Source organism: Oryctolagus cuniculus, chromosome 18 (assembly GCF_964237555.1).
Source record: "Oryctolagus cuniculus chromosome 18, mOryCun1.1, whole genome shotgun sequence".
NCBI lineage: Eukaryota > Metazoa > Chordata > Mammalia > Lagomorpha > Leporidae > Oryctolagus > Oryctolagus cuniculus.
The window spans coordinates 33,710,621-33,726,765 of NC_091449.1; the positions used below are offsets into that span (position 1 = coordinate 33,710,621).

The 16,145-nt window shown below is 47.9% G+C and overlaps 1 protein-coding gene across 3 annotated transcripts in view; it reads left to right on the forward strand.

The window, feature by feature from the left end:
* HEATR3 (HEAT repeat containing 3) overlaps nucleotides 1-16,145 on the forward strand; it is an 86,943-nt gene that overhangs the window by 46,225 nt on the left and 24,573 nt on the right. For 2 of the 3 annotated variants that reach the window (XM_051833898.2, XM_008275057.4), the window contains 2 exons: nucleotides 3,861-4,037; nucleotides 8,456-9,222. In XM_051833898.2, coding sequence (XP_051689858.2) covers nucleotides 3,861-4,037; nucleotides 8,456-8,578 — 300 coding nt within the window. In that variant the 3' untranslated portion in view covers nucleotides 8,579-9,222. Of the gene's footprint in view, nucleotides 1-3,860; nucleotides 4,038-8,455; nucleotides 9,223-16,145 lie in introns of those variants that run through there. The other variant, XM_051833897.2, reaches the window with a different exon arrangement.

Below are 16,145 nucleotides of genomic sequence, written 5' to 3' on the forward strand. Positions count from 1 at the left end.
TTCATTTTATTTGAAAGGCAGAGAGACAGAGATTTTCCATCTACTGGTTTACTTCCAGAAAACCCCTAATAGCCAGGACTGAGCCAAGCCAAAGCCAGGAGCCCAGAACTCCATCTGTGGTGGCAGAGAACCCAAGTACTTGAGCCAACAGCTGTTGCCTGCCAAAGTTCACGTTAACAGGAAGCTGGATCGGAAGCAGAGATGGGACTTGAAACAGGCAGTCTGATATGGGATGCAGGTGTCCCAGTCAGTGTCTGAACCTCTGCACCAGAGAGCTGCCCCCTTGCATTACGCTTATTCTTTATCCTCTGTTTTTTTGTTTTTTGTTTTTGTTGTTGTTGTTGTGTTTGTTTTTGTTTTTTTTTTGTTTTTTTTTTGTTTTTTTTTGACAGGCAGAGTGGACAGTGAGAGAGACAGAGAGAAAAGTCTTCCTTTGCCGTTGGTTCACCCTCCAGTGGCCGCCGCAGCCGGCGCACTGTGCTCATCCGATGGCAGGAGCCAGGTACTTCTCCTGGTCTCCCATGGGGTGCAGGGCCCAAGGACTTGGGCCATCCTCCACTGCACTTCCCTGGCCACAGCAGAGAGCTGGCCTGGAAGAGGGGCAACCGGGACAGAATCCGGCGCCCCGACCGGGACTAGAACCCGGGCTGCGGGCGCCGCAAGGTGGATGATTAACCTAGTGAGCCATGGCGCCGGCTATCCTCTGTTTTTCTTGTAAACTGGAAGTTAGATCCAAAGGCTAAATTAGATTCATTTCAGATCAGTTCTTTTTCTTTTTTTTCCTAAGACATTAGGTGGAGTTGGCTGTTGCCAGTAACTTTTTTATTGTCTTGGCCTTTATTTTTTAATGAGATTTATTTATTTGAAAGTGTTAGAGATCTTCCATCCGCTGTTTCACTCCCCAAATGGCCACAATGACCTGCCTGGGCCAGCTGAAGCCAGAAGCCAGAAGCTTCCTCTGGATCTCCCACATGGGTGCAGGGGCCCAAGGATTTGGGCCATCTTCCACTGCTTTCCCAGGCCATCAGCAGGGAGCTGGACCTGAAGTGGAGCAGCCAGGACTCAAACCAATGCCCATGTGGAATGCCTGCATGCAGGTGACAGCTTAACCCACTGAGCCATAGCACTGGCCCCCAGATCAGTCCTTCTTTTAAAAGATTTATTTATTTGAAAGTCAGAGTTACACAGAGAGAGAAGAAGAGGCAGAGAGAGAGGTCTTCCATTTGCTAGTTCATGGCCACAATGGCCAGAGCTGGGCCAGTCCAAAGCCAGGAGCCACGAACTTCTTCTGGGTCTCCCACAGGGGTACAGGGGCCCAAGGACTTGCACCATCATCCACTGCTTTCCCAGGCCATCAGCATAGAGCTGGATTGGAAGTGGAGCAGCTGGTACTTAAACCAGCACCCATATGGGATGCCAGCACTGGAAACGACTGCTTTACCTGCTACACCACGGCACTGGCCTTGAGATCAGTCCTTTTCAATAAGACTACTTCACATGGGGCCAGCACTTGGCATAGTGGGTAGAGCTGCTGCCTGCAGTGTTGGCATCCCATATGGACACCGGCTTGAGACCCAGCTGCTCCATTTCCGATCCAGCTCTCTGCTGTGGCCTGGGAAAGCAGTGGAGGTTGGCCCACGGACTTGTGCCCCGGCAACTCCATGTGGGAGATGGAAGAATCTCCTGGCTCCTGGCTTCGGATCGGCACTGCTCCGGCCATTGCGGCCAATTGGTAAGTGAACCAGCGGATGGAAGACCTCTCACCTTCTCTCTCTGTGTAACTCTTTCAAGTAAAATAAGTAAATCTTTAAAAAAAATAAGACTACTTCACAGATGTTGCCATGTGTTCTTAATACATTATAGGGTATCAAATCTGAATACTATCTTCAAGTTTACCTGTTTCACTACATTGAAATGAGAAAATTGCAGCTCAGAGAGATTGCCTAGGTGTCTAAGAGTCACTCTGTTATTTATGGTGGCACTGGACTTGGTGCCCTCAGCATTTCCACCCTCCTGCCTGTAATACCAGATTGCATATCACTCTTAAAACCTAAAGGTAGGGCTGGTGATGTGGTGTAGTGGTAAAGCCGCTGCCTACGGTGCTGGCATCCCATCTGGGCACCAATTCGAGACCCAGCTACTCCACTTCAATATAGCTCTCTGCTGTAGCCTGGGAAAGCAGTAGAAGATGGCCTACGTCCTTGGGCTCCTGCACACACTGGGAGACCCGGAAGAAGCTCCTGGCTCCTGGGTTTAGATTGCCTGCTATGGCCATTGCAGCCATTTGGAGAGTGAACTGGTGGATGGAACATATCTCTCTCTAACTCTCTCTGCCTCTGCCTCTCTGTAACTCTGCCTTTCAAATAACAAATGGATAAGTCTTAAATAATAATAATAATAATAATAATAAACAAAAAACTTAAAGGTGATGCCAAACAACCAAGCTTAAATGAGTTTGCTCTGAAACAGTTCTTTGCAGATTGGAAATGGTCTGTTAGCTGGCTAATTGTAGAAAACAAATAAATGGGTATTAAAAATTGTGAAGCAAAATGAGATTGACTATTGGATTTTTTTTATTTGAGAGGTAGAGTTACAGACAATGAGAAACAGAAAGGTCTTCCACCTGCTAGTTCACTCCCCAAATGGCCGCAGCACCTGGAACTGAGCCTATCCGAAGCCAGGAGTTTCTTCCAGGTCTCCCACATGGTGGGGGTCCAAGCACTTGGGCCATCTTCCACTGCTTTCCCAGGCCATAACAGAGAGTTGGATTGGAAGAGGAGCAGCCGGGGCTAGAACCAGCACCTGTATGGGATGCCGGCACTGCTGTAGGCAGGGGATTAACCTATTGTGCCACAGTGCTGGCCCCGATAACGTTCTTCTATCTGCTGGTTCATTCCCCAAATGCTCATGACAGCCAGGATTGGGCCAGGCTGGCGTCAAGAACTCAGTCTGGGTCTCCCAGGTAGGTGCAGGAAACCAACTACTTGAATGATCACATGCTGCCACCCAGAATCTGCAGTAACAGAGCTGGGACTTGAACCCTGGCCTTCTGATATGTCCCACTCAGTGGCTTAACCACTGTTCCAAATGCTCAGCCTTTGATTTTTTTTTTTATATGTCATTGTGGAGTATTTTTCATAGGCTTTTTTTGTGTGTGTGTGATTTTTTAAGGATTTATTTATTTATTTGAAAAACAGAGTTACAGAGAGGCAGAGTCGTGGGTCGGGGGTCTTCCATCCGCTGGTTCACTCTCCAAATGGCCACAATGGCAGGAACTGTGCTGATCGGAAGCCAGGAGCTTCTTCCAGGTCTCCCACGCAGGTGCAGGGGCCCAAGGACTTGGGCCATCTTCTACTGCTTTCCCAGGCCATAGCACAGAGCTAGATCGGAGTGGAGCAGCCGGGATTCAAACCAGCACCGAATGGGATGCTGGCACTGCAGGCGGCAGCTTTACCAGCTTTGCCATAGTGCCAGCCCTCCTAGATATTTTGTCACCATGGAGAAAATCTTTGAGTAGAGGAGAAATTTTAATGATTTCCAAAAGCATTTATATGTCTTATGGATCTTATTTCACTTTAGGAATATAAGTTAGAATATGTTCAATTTATCTTGCTCATATTATACTTGGTATATTATACTATATATATTATATATATAATATATTATAATATATATTATACTATATATACTTGGTATATTATACTTGGTATATTTGTATTTGGTCAGATCTAGTCTTTTAAGGGTTCTTTTTTATGACGCTTTACATGAAATAGTATGCCTGTGTGATTTCCACGTCTAAATCAAGTATTCACGTGGGAGACTGTTCTTAGTGGTGCTGCAATGTGTTCTGTCCTTTCCAGACCATCGGGTGCTTTCTGCTGGAGGTTGCCACCAAAGACCCTTCCCTTGTAGTGGCAGGAGAAGCCTTGGATGCTCTCTTTGATGTTTTTGCAGACGGTCAAGAAGCTGAAAGAGCCGCAGTTCAAATCAAATTATTATCTGCTCTGAAAGAATTCCAGCCAATCTTCAAAACAAAGGTTTGTATTCATAATTGTGTGTGAGGCTCAGCATTCCATGGGGATGAGAGTGTGTGTGTTGCCACCATGCATGATGAAGTCCCGTAGCCCTCAGTGATTAATATAGCACCTATCCCCAGGACTTTGAAATATTTGTCGACTGAGTCACGGCTCAGCAGTGTCACTGTTGAATCACTGCAATCGAAGCCGAAATGGGATCTGACAAGTTCCTGTTCCTCTAACAGTGTAGTAATGCTAACAGTGCTTGATTGATACGAATACTATATTCTGTAGCTTGCAAAGCGCTTGGATAAACGTTTTGAATTTAGTTTTCATCATGGAATACAGAATATGTGGCTGTCCCTCAGTGTTAGGGGTGTGGGTGGCGCATTCCAGGTTGTTCTGTGCTGGAGCATGTAGCTGCTACCTTTATGAGTCATTTTTATTTATTGCTTTATCAGAAGCATCAGAGCTAGCTTTGAGTCAAAAAGTAATTTCAAAAACTGTCTTCACGGAGGGGAAGGGGAATTTTCAGCAGATTTGAATCACATGTCTACTTAAGTTCATAATTTTTATCATATCTGAAACTCATTTTTGCAGACATATGATTTGGGGTCTATCATTGTGGTACAGTGGGCTAAGCTGCTGCCTGCAACACCAGTATCCCTTGTCAGAGCAATGGTTTGCCTCTTGGCTGCTCTGCTTCCCATCCAGCTCCCTGCTAATGCACCTAGGAAAGCAGTGAATGAACCAGATGGGGTACCAGACTCCTGGCTTTGTCCTAACCCAGCCCTAACTGTTTGTGGGCATTTGGGTATTAAACCAGCAGATGGAAGTTATCTCTCTCTCAATCTCTCTCTCTCCACCCCTCCTCATGTTTGCCTTTCAAATAAATAAATTAAATCTTTTTTAAAGTGTGATTTTGAGTACTGCAGATTTTTTAAAAATATATATTTATTATTTATTTGAGTGAGAAAGAGAGAGGGAATCTTTTATCTTCTGGTTCATTCTCCAGAGGGCTGCATTGGCCCAGGCTGGGCCAGGCCAATGCCAGGAGCCCAGAGCTCCATCCAGGTCTCCCACACAGATGGCAGAGGCCCAAGCACTTGGGCCATCTTCCTCTGCCTTCCAAGGCTCATTAGCAGGAAGCTAGATCAGAAGTGGAGCAACTAGGGGCTGGCATTGTGGCCTAGTGGATAAAACTGCTGCCTGCAAAGCTGGCATCCTATATGGGCACCAGTTCGAGTCCCAGCTGCTCCACTTCCCATCCAGCTCCCTGCTAATGCACCTGGGAAAGCAGTTGAAGATGTCCTAAGTATTTGGGCTCCTGCCATCCATGTGGGAGACCTTGAAGAAGCTCCTGGCTCCTGGCTTCAGGCTGGCCCAACACTGGCCTTGCTTTGCATCTACTGGGGGAGTTAACCAGTAGATGGAAGATTGCTCTCTCTGTAACGCAGACTTTCAAATAAATAAGTAAATCTTAAAAAAAAAGTGGAGCAGCTGTGACTCAATCAGCTCTCCAGTGTGGGATGCTGGCATTGGAAGCAGTGGTTTACTTTGTTGTGCCACATGTTGTTGGTCTCATATATCTGTAATTTTAGATTTTGAATTAAACATTTACTCTTTGGGCTGACGTCATTGTGTAGTGGGCTAAGCTATCACCTGTGATACTGGCATCTCTTATTGGAGCACTCGTTTGAGTCCTGGATGCTCTGCTTCCAATCCAGCTCCTTGTTAATGTACCAGGGAAGGCAGCAGAAGGTGGCTCAAATGCTTGGACCCCAGCTACCCTTGTGGGAAACCAGGAAGGAGTTTTTGGCTCCCAGCACTGGTCACTGAGGCTATTTGGGGAGTGAATCAGCAGATGGAAGATCTCACCCCTCGTTTTTCTGTAACTGCCTTTCAAATAAATAAATAAATCCTTTTTAAAAAATCAGGTTCAAGGGGCCAGTGCCGTGGCTCACTTGGTTAATCCTCTGTCTGCAGCGCTGGAATGCTATATGGGCGCTGTGTTCTAGTCCTGGTTGCCCCTCTTCCAGTCTAGCTCTCTGCTGTGGCCCGGGAAGGCAGTGGAGGATGGCCCAAGTGCTTGGGCCCTGCACTCGCGTGGGAGACCAGGAGGAAGCACCTGGCACCTGGCTTCAGATCAGCGTAGCTCCAGCCATGGTGGCCATTTGGGGGGTGAACCAACAGAAGAAGACCTTTCTCTCTGTCTCTCTCTCTCTCACTGCCTAACTGTCAAATAAATTTTCAAAAATCAGGTTCAAAATCTTTTTGAGTAGAGATTTTGGTGAGAAATCTTTTTTATTTTTCTTCTTGTTCCCAGTGTTTCAGCTAACAAGCTCCTAGTCAGAATTCAGTTGTCATTGAGAAAACTCTGATAGATTTTTAAGTGAATATGATTATATGTTAAGAAATTTAAATTTTCTGGAAGATTTTTAGTGCGTAAAATAATTTCTCTTCCAGAAGAAAAGAAATACAACAACACACGCTGTGCAGTCTCTGAGGACAGGGTTGGTTTAAAAACACTGATGCTGGCTTGTTTTTGGCATTTTCATGTTTTGGCATACTGTATTTTTGAATTTAGCAATAGTGACTACCACTTACTGAGTTAAGCTTCACCAGCTGGAGACTTTCTTGTGAGGGAAAAATGAATAATTTACTCCTAATTATGCTTTGTTTATGCTTGTAGTGTTTTTGCATTTGTTTTTTAAGCAGGGAGACGTTTTATTTCTTCTTATTCCTTACCTCACAGGTAACCAGATTGAGTGCTGCTTGTTTAAATCAGGGGTGGGAAACTTCCAGCCGTGGTCCCTTAAGGCCCGCATGTAGGTGGCACTTGGCACTCAGTAAATCTGCAGCAGGCTCATGTTTAACTTGATGATTTTGTATGTTATAAATATCCAACTGGCCCAGAGCACAGACAGACCAGTGCACCTTAGGATTTTCCCCATTACAACCCAGAGGGAGCATGTGACAGTCTCAGCCCTGCACTGGGTGCTTCTAATCAGTGCTGCATCCTGGACAGACCCCACCCCCACCCCCTCATCCGGCAGTATGCAAAGGGTGTCCACAGTGTTCTTTTTCAGAGATTGATGTATTTATTTCAAAGGCAGAGTTGCAAAGACAGAGATCTTCCATCACTGATTTACCCCACAATGGAGGGGACTGGGCTAGACCGAAGCCAGGAGCCAGGAGCTTCTTCCAGATCTCCCACATAGTTGCAGGAGCCCAAGGACTTAGGTCATCTTCTGCTATCCCAGGTGCATTAGCAGGGAGCTGGGTCAGAAGTGGAGCAGCCGGGACTCAAACTGGCGCCCATATGGGATGCCAGCAGTGCAGACAATGGCTTAACACACTGCACCACAGCATCAGCCCACCACCGTGTTCGTAAATGTTAAAGCTGCAAGGAAAACAGGTGCAGTAAGAGTCACTGAACCCTGCAGAAGCAAAGAGGCTGGGAGTCTCTCTGTCTCTCTGTCTCAGACCTGCAAAATAAATGAATCAATCTTTCAAAAATTAAAATAGGGGCTGGTGCTGTGGTATAGCCACCACCTGCACTGCCGGCATTCCATGTGAGTGCCAGTTCAGTCCCAGCTGCTCCATTTCCAGTCCAGCTCCCTGCTAGTGCAGCAGGGAAAGCAGTAGAGGAAGGCCCAAGTCTATGGGCTCCTGCACCCACGTGGGAGACCCGGAAGAAGCTGATGGCTCCTGGCTTCAGATCAGCCCAGCTCCCACTGTTAGTGGCCATTTGGGGTGTGAGCCAGTGAAAGGAACATAACTATCCCTCTCTCTTTGTAACTCTGCCTTTCAAGTAAATAAATAAATCTCTTTAAAAAATTAAAAAATTATTTCTTACTTTCCTCAGATGATCAAACCTCCTTTATGACCTCATAGCAGGATGTGACCTTTCTTTACAGCATCTTTGGTTTTTTATATTTTTTAAAGATTTACTTATTTTATTTGAAAGAATTACAGAGAGGCAGATGCAGAGAGAGAGAGAGAAAGGTCTTCCATCCCCTGGTTCACCCCCCAGATGGCTGCAATGGCTGGAGCTGTGCTGATCAGGAGCCAGGAGCTTCTTCTGGGTCCCCCATGTGGGTGCAGGGGCCCAAGGATTTGGGCCATCTTCCACTGCTCTCCCAGGCCACAGCAGAGAGTTGGATTGCAGGTGGAGCAGCTGGGACTTGAACTGGCTCCCGTATGGGGTGCCAGCACTGAAGGCAGCAGCTTTACCTGCTGCGCCACAGTGCCGGCCGGCCCCATTGCAAATACATTTTCACATACTGTGTTGTATTTATCTTGGAAGTAAAAGTGTTTCACTAAATTCTTTCAGCTGTCTTGTTCAGAAAATGGTTTAATACACCCCCAAAAATAAGTAGTTTGTTTAAATGAATCAGAAACACATCCCAAATCACATACAACTCCTTTCCTGGCAGATCCGAAAAGAAGGACGCAGCAAGTACAGTCCCGACCAGCTGTGTGTTCTGGACAACGTGAAGATGAATCTGAGGAGGTTTGTTGCTTACCAGGAAACTGTTGAGAAAAGACTGACCTCTTGAACAGTCGAGAGAGACCAGTTCTGCCTGAAAACATTGGGTGCCAAGAATACTAAAGGGTTTCCATCTAGTGCCACGTTTCTGAAAGCCATTTTTCGTGCCTATATTCTGCACATTAATTTTGAAGTTCATAAAAACTTCAGAACCTGTGAACAACACTTGCGTACTCCTTAGGGTCTGTGTGCCGTTTCTAGTGCTCTCCCAGCCCTGGCTCCAGCGTCCCACCCCTGGGGACAAAGACACGTGTGCAGTGTGGAGGACTCGTGGTTCTTAGCTAATTTGTGGTCCGTGAAGAAACTCAAGCAATCATGTTTTCCTTGAATTTTGCACAAAAAAGAAAATCCAGATCATGACTTGAACCAGTATCATTTTATGTTAGCTGGATCTTTGAATTACAAAGAGAAACTTTATAAAGTAATTTTTTGGGTATGGAGTACTGTATACCAATTACATTTATTTGTGGAGAAGTGAATGAGTTGGATTTCTATATCACTACTTAGTAGATTATACTAATGAGCTAAAGAGGTAATTACCATCTGTATCAGTGGATCTGAACAATTACTGCCTCATAACATCACTCCTTGATTTAACTTGGTATGGAATCAGACTTGGAAGTATTTTTAAATAAATAACTTTTTAACTTTAAACTTTGTGTCTTGTTTTCAAGATTAATTATTTATTTGAAAGGCAGAATTAACAGAGGCAGAAAGAGAGAAGTCTTCCATCCGCTTGTTCACTCCCCAAATGGCCTCAACAGCCAGAGCCGGGCTGATCAGGAGCTTCTTCTGGATCTCCCACGTGGGTGCAGGAGCCCAAGGACTTGGGCCATCTTCCGCTGCTTTCCTAGGTCATTAGCAGGGAGCTGGATCAGAAATGGAGCAGCCAGGACTCCATTTAGCACCCATATGAGAAGTTGGCACTGTAAGCAGTGGCTTTATTCACTATACCACAGCACTGGCCCCTTAAGATTTCTTTATTTTGAGGGCAGAGTGACAGAAAACGGGAGATATACACAAACACAGAGAGAGAAAAATCTTCCATCCGCTGGTTCACTGCCCAAATGCCCACAACAGCTAGGACTTGGCCAGGCTGAAGCCGAGAGCCAGGAGCCCTGTCCTGTTCTCCCGTGTGGTTGGCAGGAGCCCAAGTACGCTGGCCTTCTGTCTTCCCAGACTCAATAGCAAGAACCTGGACTGGAAGCAGTGGAGCCAGAACTCAAACCAGCTGTGGTTTTAATCCACTACGCCTCAGTGCCCACCCATAATAAATTTTTTTTTGAATGCTAAATAATATTTTTTCCTAGATGCTTCCTTGTGGTGGATATTGCTTTAAATATATGTGAGATATTTTTTCAAAAGACAGCATTAGCTGTCAGTGTTGGTGAAGTCACAGAGTACCAGCTGGGGCCCAGGGAGGGACTCTCCGTGGGCCAACTCCACTGTCCATCCATTTGCCTGATGAGAGTCATCCAGGAGTTTTGAAAATTTCTGTAGTTTCTCAGTGCCCTGGCTAAAAGTCTCAGTATCAAGTACAGACCCTACTTTTCTTGTTTTCAATTTTAATTGTATGTATTTACAGAGTACAGGCCACTAATTCAGTACACGTGTGCCGTGTGTACTGACCAAATCTGGCCATTAACTTCTCCTCCTCCCCGTTAGTCTGTATGGAGCCTTCCAGCTGCTTTTTCTGAACGAGAGGTTAGCCTGAAGATCTTTATTCTTACTATTTCTGTAGCTGTGTAAGATGAGCTATTAGTGTTACGCTTCCTCTGCTCTGTGGTGTATTGCACTGCTTTTACCTGTGTGATATAGATTGTTGGGAAGCCGAGGTTGACTCTGCTGAGCCTGTCAGACCGAGCGCAATGACCCGATGCTATTCATAGTGGGCACTGGAAGTGGTCTCCTTCATTCAGGCCTGGCTTCTGCTTCCTTGTGCTCCCGGATCGTGACTTCTGTGGGTTATGGGTTTGTCTAGAGAGTCCTTCAGCAAAATGATTGACCCAAGCTTTTTAAAGCATGTGTCCTTGGAGACCTTTCTTTAAAAAAAAAAAAAAAGACATTTATTTACTTATTTGAAAGGCAGAGTTACACAGAGAAAGATAATCCATCTGCTTGCTCACTCCCAAAATGGCTGGGGCTGACCTGAGCCAGGTCAAAGCCAGGAGCCTGAAACTCCATCCAGGGGTCTCCCAGGTGGGTGACGTGCCCAAGCATGTGGGCCATCTGCTGCTGCTTTCCCAGTAGGAACCCAGGTCAGAAGTGGAGCAGCTGGGGGCTGACCTGGTGCTCTGATGCGATGCGCTCGTGGGCGGTGGCAGCTTCACTCTTCGGACCGCAACACCAGCCCCGTGGAGTTTGTTCTAGTGAGGAAAAGTTGCAGAGTTGCCCTTGCCTTGAACATTCATAGGCTACAATTATTTTCCAGGGGAATAAAATTTCTAATTAGTTCTTTCCCACACAGTCCAACGTATAAACAACGTGCAGAGAGCGCATCTTGCACAAGGCTTAGTGCGCAGTAGACTGTCAATAAACATTTGTGTTGATGATTTTCTTTAAAAAAGAAGATTGATTTATTTGAAAGTTACAGAGAGAGAGGGAGAGACAGATACAGAGATAGAGATTGTCCATCTGCTGGTTCACTCCTCAGATGGTCGCAATGGCCAGTGCTGGGCCAGGCTGAAACCAGGGGCCAGGAGCTTCCTCTAGGTCTCCCTCTTGGGTAGCAGGGGACCAAACACCTGAGCTATCTTCTCCTGACTTTTCCAGATCATTAGCAGGGAGCTGGACAGGAAGTGGACCGGCCAGGGCACGGAGCAGAGCCCGTGTGGGATGCCAGCATCCCAGGCGGCGGCCCCACCTGCTACACCACAACACCTGCCCCTTTGATTTTCTCTCATTATGCAAGCTCCAGGACAGTCACTGGGTCATCCTGTAGAACGGTAGAAGGTGGGTGACGGCCCTGAGAACGGGCCAGCCTCTGCATGCAGTTTCTGAGCATGCTTAGTTTCACGTGTGTTGCTACCATTCATTCAGTTTTTACACTTAAACGGAGAAAATGGCAAAACAAGCATGAAATAATGCTCTCCAGTTTTACCTGTTTACATCATAGGCGTATACTTAAAGTTAGTGGAAATGGACGTAAAAGTTTACTTTAGTACAAAAAAAAGTTTGAAATGTATACATCCTTAACATGCAAGTAATTGGGGTCCTGCAGCCTGCATGGGAGATCAAGTTTGAGTTCTGATCTCCTGGCTTTGGCCTTGGCCCTTTCCCAGCTGTTGTGGACATTTGGGGAGTGGACCAGCAGATGGGACCTCTCTGTTTCACTAATAAGTAAAATGTATTTCTGTTTTAAAGGCCAAAAAAAAAAAAAAGGCAGTACATAAAGCAGTGATTTTTCTCCTCCGGTGAACATTTCGTGGTGCCTTCTAGGGTCTGCGTTAGCAGGAAGCTGGAGCCAGGCATCAAACCCAGGCAGTCTACACGGGATCCAAGTGCTCAGAGTCTTAACAGCTAGCCAGTTCATAACGTTCTAATTTTTATTTAAAGATTTATTTTATTTATTTGAAAGAGTTAACAGAGGTCGAGACAGAGAGAGAGAAAGAGCTCTTCCACCCGCTGGTTCACTCCCCAATTGGCCATGACGGCCAAAGCTGAGCCAATCCAAAGCCAGGAGCTTCTTCTGGGTCTCCCACATGGGTGCAGGGGCCCAAGGACTTGGACCATCTTCTGCTGCTCTCCAGGGCCATAGCAGAGAGCTGGATCAGAAGAGGAGCAGTCAGGACTCGAACCCGCACCCATATGGGATGCCAGTGCTGCAGGTGGCAGCTTTAACCCGCTGCACCACAGCGCTGGCCCGCAGGAGGGGCTTCTTAACCACTAGGCTGAAAGCTCACCTCCACATTTGATTTCAAAAGAGGATTTTGGAATACCAATCAGGTCATTACGTTTCTTTTTGTGGCTTTATCTTGTGAAGGTGGGGAAAGGCCCTCGTCCTCAGTGTGTGAGCAGTGCTAGAAGTGGGTTCACCACACCCAATCTGCAGCATTTCAGGGAAGCAGAAGACCTCCCCTGCCTGCCCCTTTAGAAAACACGGCTTTAGGCCGGCGCCATGGCTCACTAGGCTAATCCTCCACCTAGCGGCGCCGGCACACCAGGTTCTAGTCCCAGTCGGGGCGCCGGATTCTGTCCCAGTTGCCCCTCTTCCAGGCCAGCTCTCTGCTGTGGCCCGAGAGGGCAGTGGAGGATGGCCCAAGTGCTTGGGCCCTGCACCCCATGGGAGACCAGGAGAAGCACCTGGCTCCTGCCTTTGGATCAGCACGGTGCGCTGGCCGCAGCACGCCAGCCATGGCGGCCACTGGAGGGTGAACCAATGGCAAAAGGAAGACCTTTCTCTCTGTCTCTCTCTCTCACTATCCACTCTGCCTGTCAAAAAAAAAAAAAAGAAAAAAAGAAAAGAAAAGAAAACACAGCTTTGTGGTATCAATGCAGTTCATGACGTTCCCCTTCGCCATCTGCCTCACTGCTGGGCTGTGTCTCTGCTAGTGTCTGGAACTGCTGGAATATCTGTTGGCAGCTTTTGCATGCTGAGAATGTTGTGGAAGCCAAGCGGGGTCGCCAGGTTGTTAGGAAACTCGTGGCAGCAGTGAGAGACCTGTGGCTGCCCTGGTATCCTCTGTCCTGGGGCAGCCTCTTCTTGGATCACTCTCCGGCCGCGCAGGGCTCCCTGCACCCTGAGCCCGTGCTCGTGCGCATGCTCGGAGCCCAGTCTTCCTGCTTCTCGTCGCTTCTGTGAGCTGCCTCGAACTCTCACCTTTTGATGCCATCAGCAGTTTCTGTTGCTTGCAAACCCAAACCCTGATAGGAGTAGAATCCTTCTAGAAGTTCTGGATGTATCTACCCAAGCGCACCCAGCTACATTGCTTCTGTCATGGACACATGTGTTCTGAAAGTTGGCTTTTTTCCTTAGCAGCAATTAGGGGAACCAGCGCCTGGTCAGGGTCATGATTAGGGCTGAGGGGAGCCCTTGTTTCTTGAACAGGAGACTCTGTTGGGTCTTGCCTTGACGGGCTGGGGGGAGGTGTCCCTTTCTCAGCCTGTCCTGAAACAGCACTCGCAAACTACCTTTTGCGCCTTCCAGCGGTTTGAAGAATTCCGTCTTCTCCCTTGCTGGACCTAATCCCAAGCTTGGATAAAAAGTAAACCTGGAGAAAGTATACCAGGAAACTGAGGACCAAAGATTCTTAGCAAACTGGCACTGCAGTTACTTTGTAATTGTTAACCTGATTCTGAGAATGTAATGATAATTACAGATTCCTCAAATACACTACCTTAGCCATTGTGTAACAAATTACCCAGAAACAAAGTGACCAAATGGAATTTGTAGAGGCAGGCATGCCAGTCGATATGATACGGCCGTATCTCACATTAGTGTACCTGGGTTTGCTGCCCAGCTCCGGCTCCTGTCTCCAGCTTCCTGCCAATGCAGACCCTGGGAGGCAGTGGAATTGCTTGAGTAATCAGGTCCCTGCCCCCGACGTGGGAGACCTGGACTGAGTTCCTGGCTCTTGGCTTTGGCCCTGATCCAGCCTTGAACCAGCCCTGGCCACGGTGGGGATTTAGGGAATGAATCAGTGGATGGGAGTCCACGCTCGCTCGCTCTCTCTCTGGCTGCATCTCACAAACAAACAAAACCAGTGCCCCCATTCAGACATTAAACTGTGCAGCCGGCCAGCGTGTCTCGCCCTGCTCGGCCCCTGCCCTCTCCTGCTCCGCTGTCTGCCTTCAACTCAGGCTTCAGTGTTCCTTGACTCAGTTGTCTACCAGCACCGTGCTCCTTGCGCACTCGTACACGCAGCCTGGCTGCTTTCCCACTGCTGCCCCTTCGCTCCTGTGCGTCCTGCACAGCAGCTCACATGGCAGCTCCATAAGAGGCCTTGCTGGGCTCCCGGCTGAGAGCACAGCTCTGGGGGGTGGATGCTCCACCATGTCCTGTACCATCCACCCTTCCTCCCCCGCCCCCTTTTGTTTATTTACTTATTGGAAAGGCAGAGGGAAAGAGAGCGAGAGAGATCTTCCATCCTGCAGTTCATTCTCCAAATGACTGCAACAGCCAGAGCTGTGCCGGGCCTGATCCAGGAGCCAGAAACTCCAGCCAGGTCTTTCATATGGGTGTCAGGGACCCAAATTCTCTAGCCATCACCTGCTGCCTCCCAGGGTGCCCACCAGCAGGAAACTGGATCTGCAGTGGAGAAAGGACTCAGACCCAGGCACTCAGGGGATACAGGTATCCCAGTGGTGGTTTAACCACCACACTGTAATGCCAGCCCACTATCTTTCCTTCTTTAATAATTTTTTCAAATGCTTATTTCAGTTTACTTGAAAGAGCGACAGAGAGACAGAAATCTTCCATCTGCTGCTCTACCCCCCAAATACCCACAACAGCCAGGGCTGGGCCACACTGAAGCCAGGAGTCTGGACCTCCATCCTGTCTCCCCGATGGCAGGCAGAGGCCCAAGTGCTTGAGCCACCATCTGCTGCCTGCTAAGATTCATCAGCAGGCAGCTGGCTCAGAAGAGGCGTAGCTGGGACTTGAACTGGCACTTCACCATGGGGTGCTGGCATCCTAAGTGGTGCCACCATGCCTGCCCCCTCTTCACCAGATTTATTGAAGCCCTAACTTTGCACCAGGCCCTCTTGTCACTACTGAACTGAGACCGCCAGCATAGGCAGAATAGGCATGGGCCTTGTCTCTGCAAAGCTTCCAGGAGATTCAGACACCATCAATGCCAAATGTAAGAAGCAACGGGTAGGGACAGTTGTGGCCCAGTGCACTAAGCCACCTGTGAGGCAGGCAGACCCCTAGAACACCGGTTTGAGTCCCGGCTGTTCCACTTCCAACCCAGCTCCCTGCTAATGTGCCTGGAAGGCAGCTGATGATGGCCCAAGTGCTTGGGCCTTTGCCACCCATGTGGGAGACTAGTATGGAGTTACAGGCTCCTAGCTTTAGCCTAGCCCAGCCCTGGATGTTGTAACCATTTGGGGAGTGAACCAGCAGAGGGAAGGGCCCACGCGCTCTCTCTCTAGCTCTCTCTTTCTTTCTCTGTCTCTCTGTCACCGTCTTTCAAGTCAATAAATAAATCTTAAAAAAAAAAAAAAAGTCAACAGAGGTTATAAAGAAAGGGCTCATGCTTCTCTGAGCCCATCAAAGAGGCTGACCTGGGGCCGGCACTGTGGCATAGCGGGCTAAGCCTCCGCCTGTGTGCTGTGGTGTGCCAGCATCCCATATGGGCACCTGTTTGAGTCCTGGCTGCTCTACTTTCGATCCAGCTCTCTCCTATGGCCTGGGAAAGCAGTGGAAGACAGCACAAGTCCTTGAGCTCCTGCACCCACGTGGGGGACCTGGAAGAAGCACCTGGTTCCTGGCTTCAGATCAGCACAGCTCTGGCCATTTTGGCCAACTGGGGAGTGAACCATCAGCTGGAAGACCTCTCTTTCTGCCTCTCCTCTCTCTCTGTGCAACTCTGCCTTTCAACTAAATAAATAAATCTTAAAAAAAAAAAAAAAAAAAA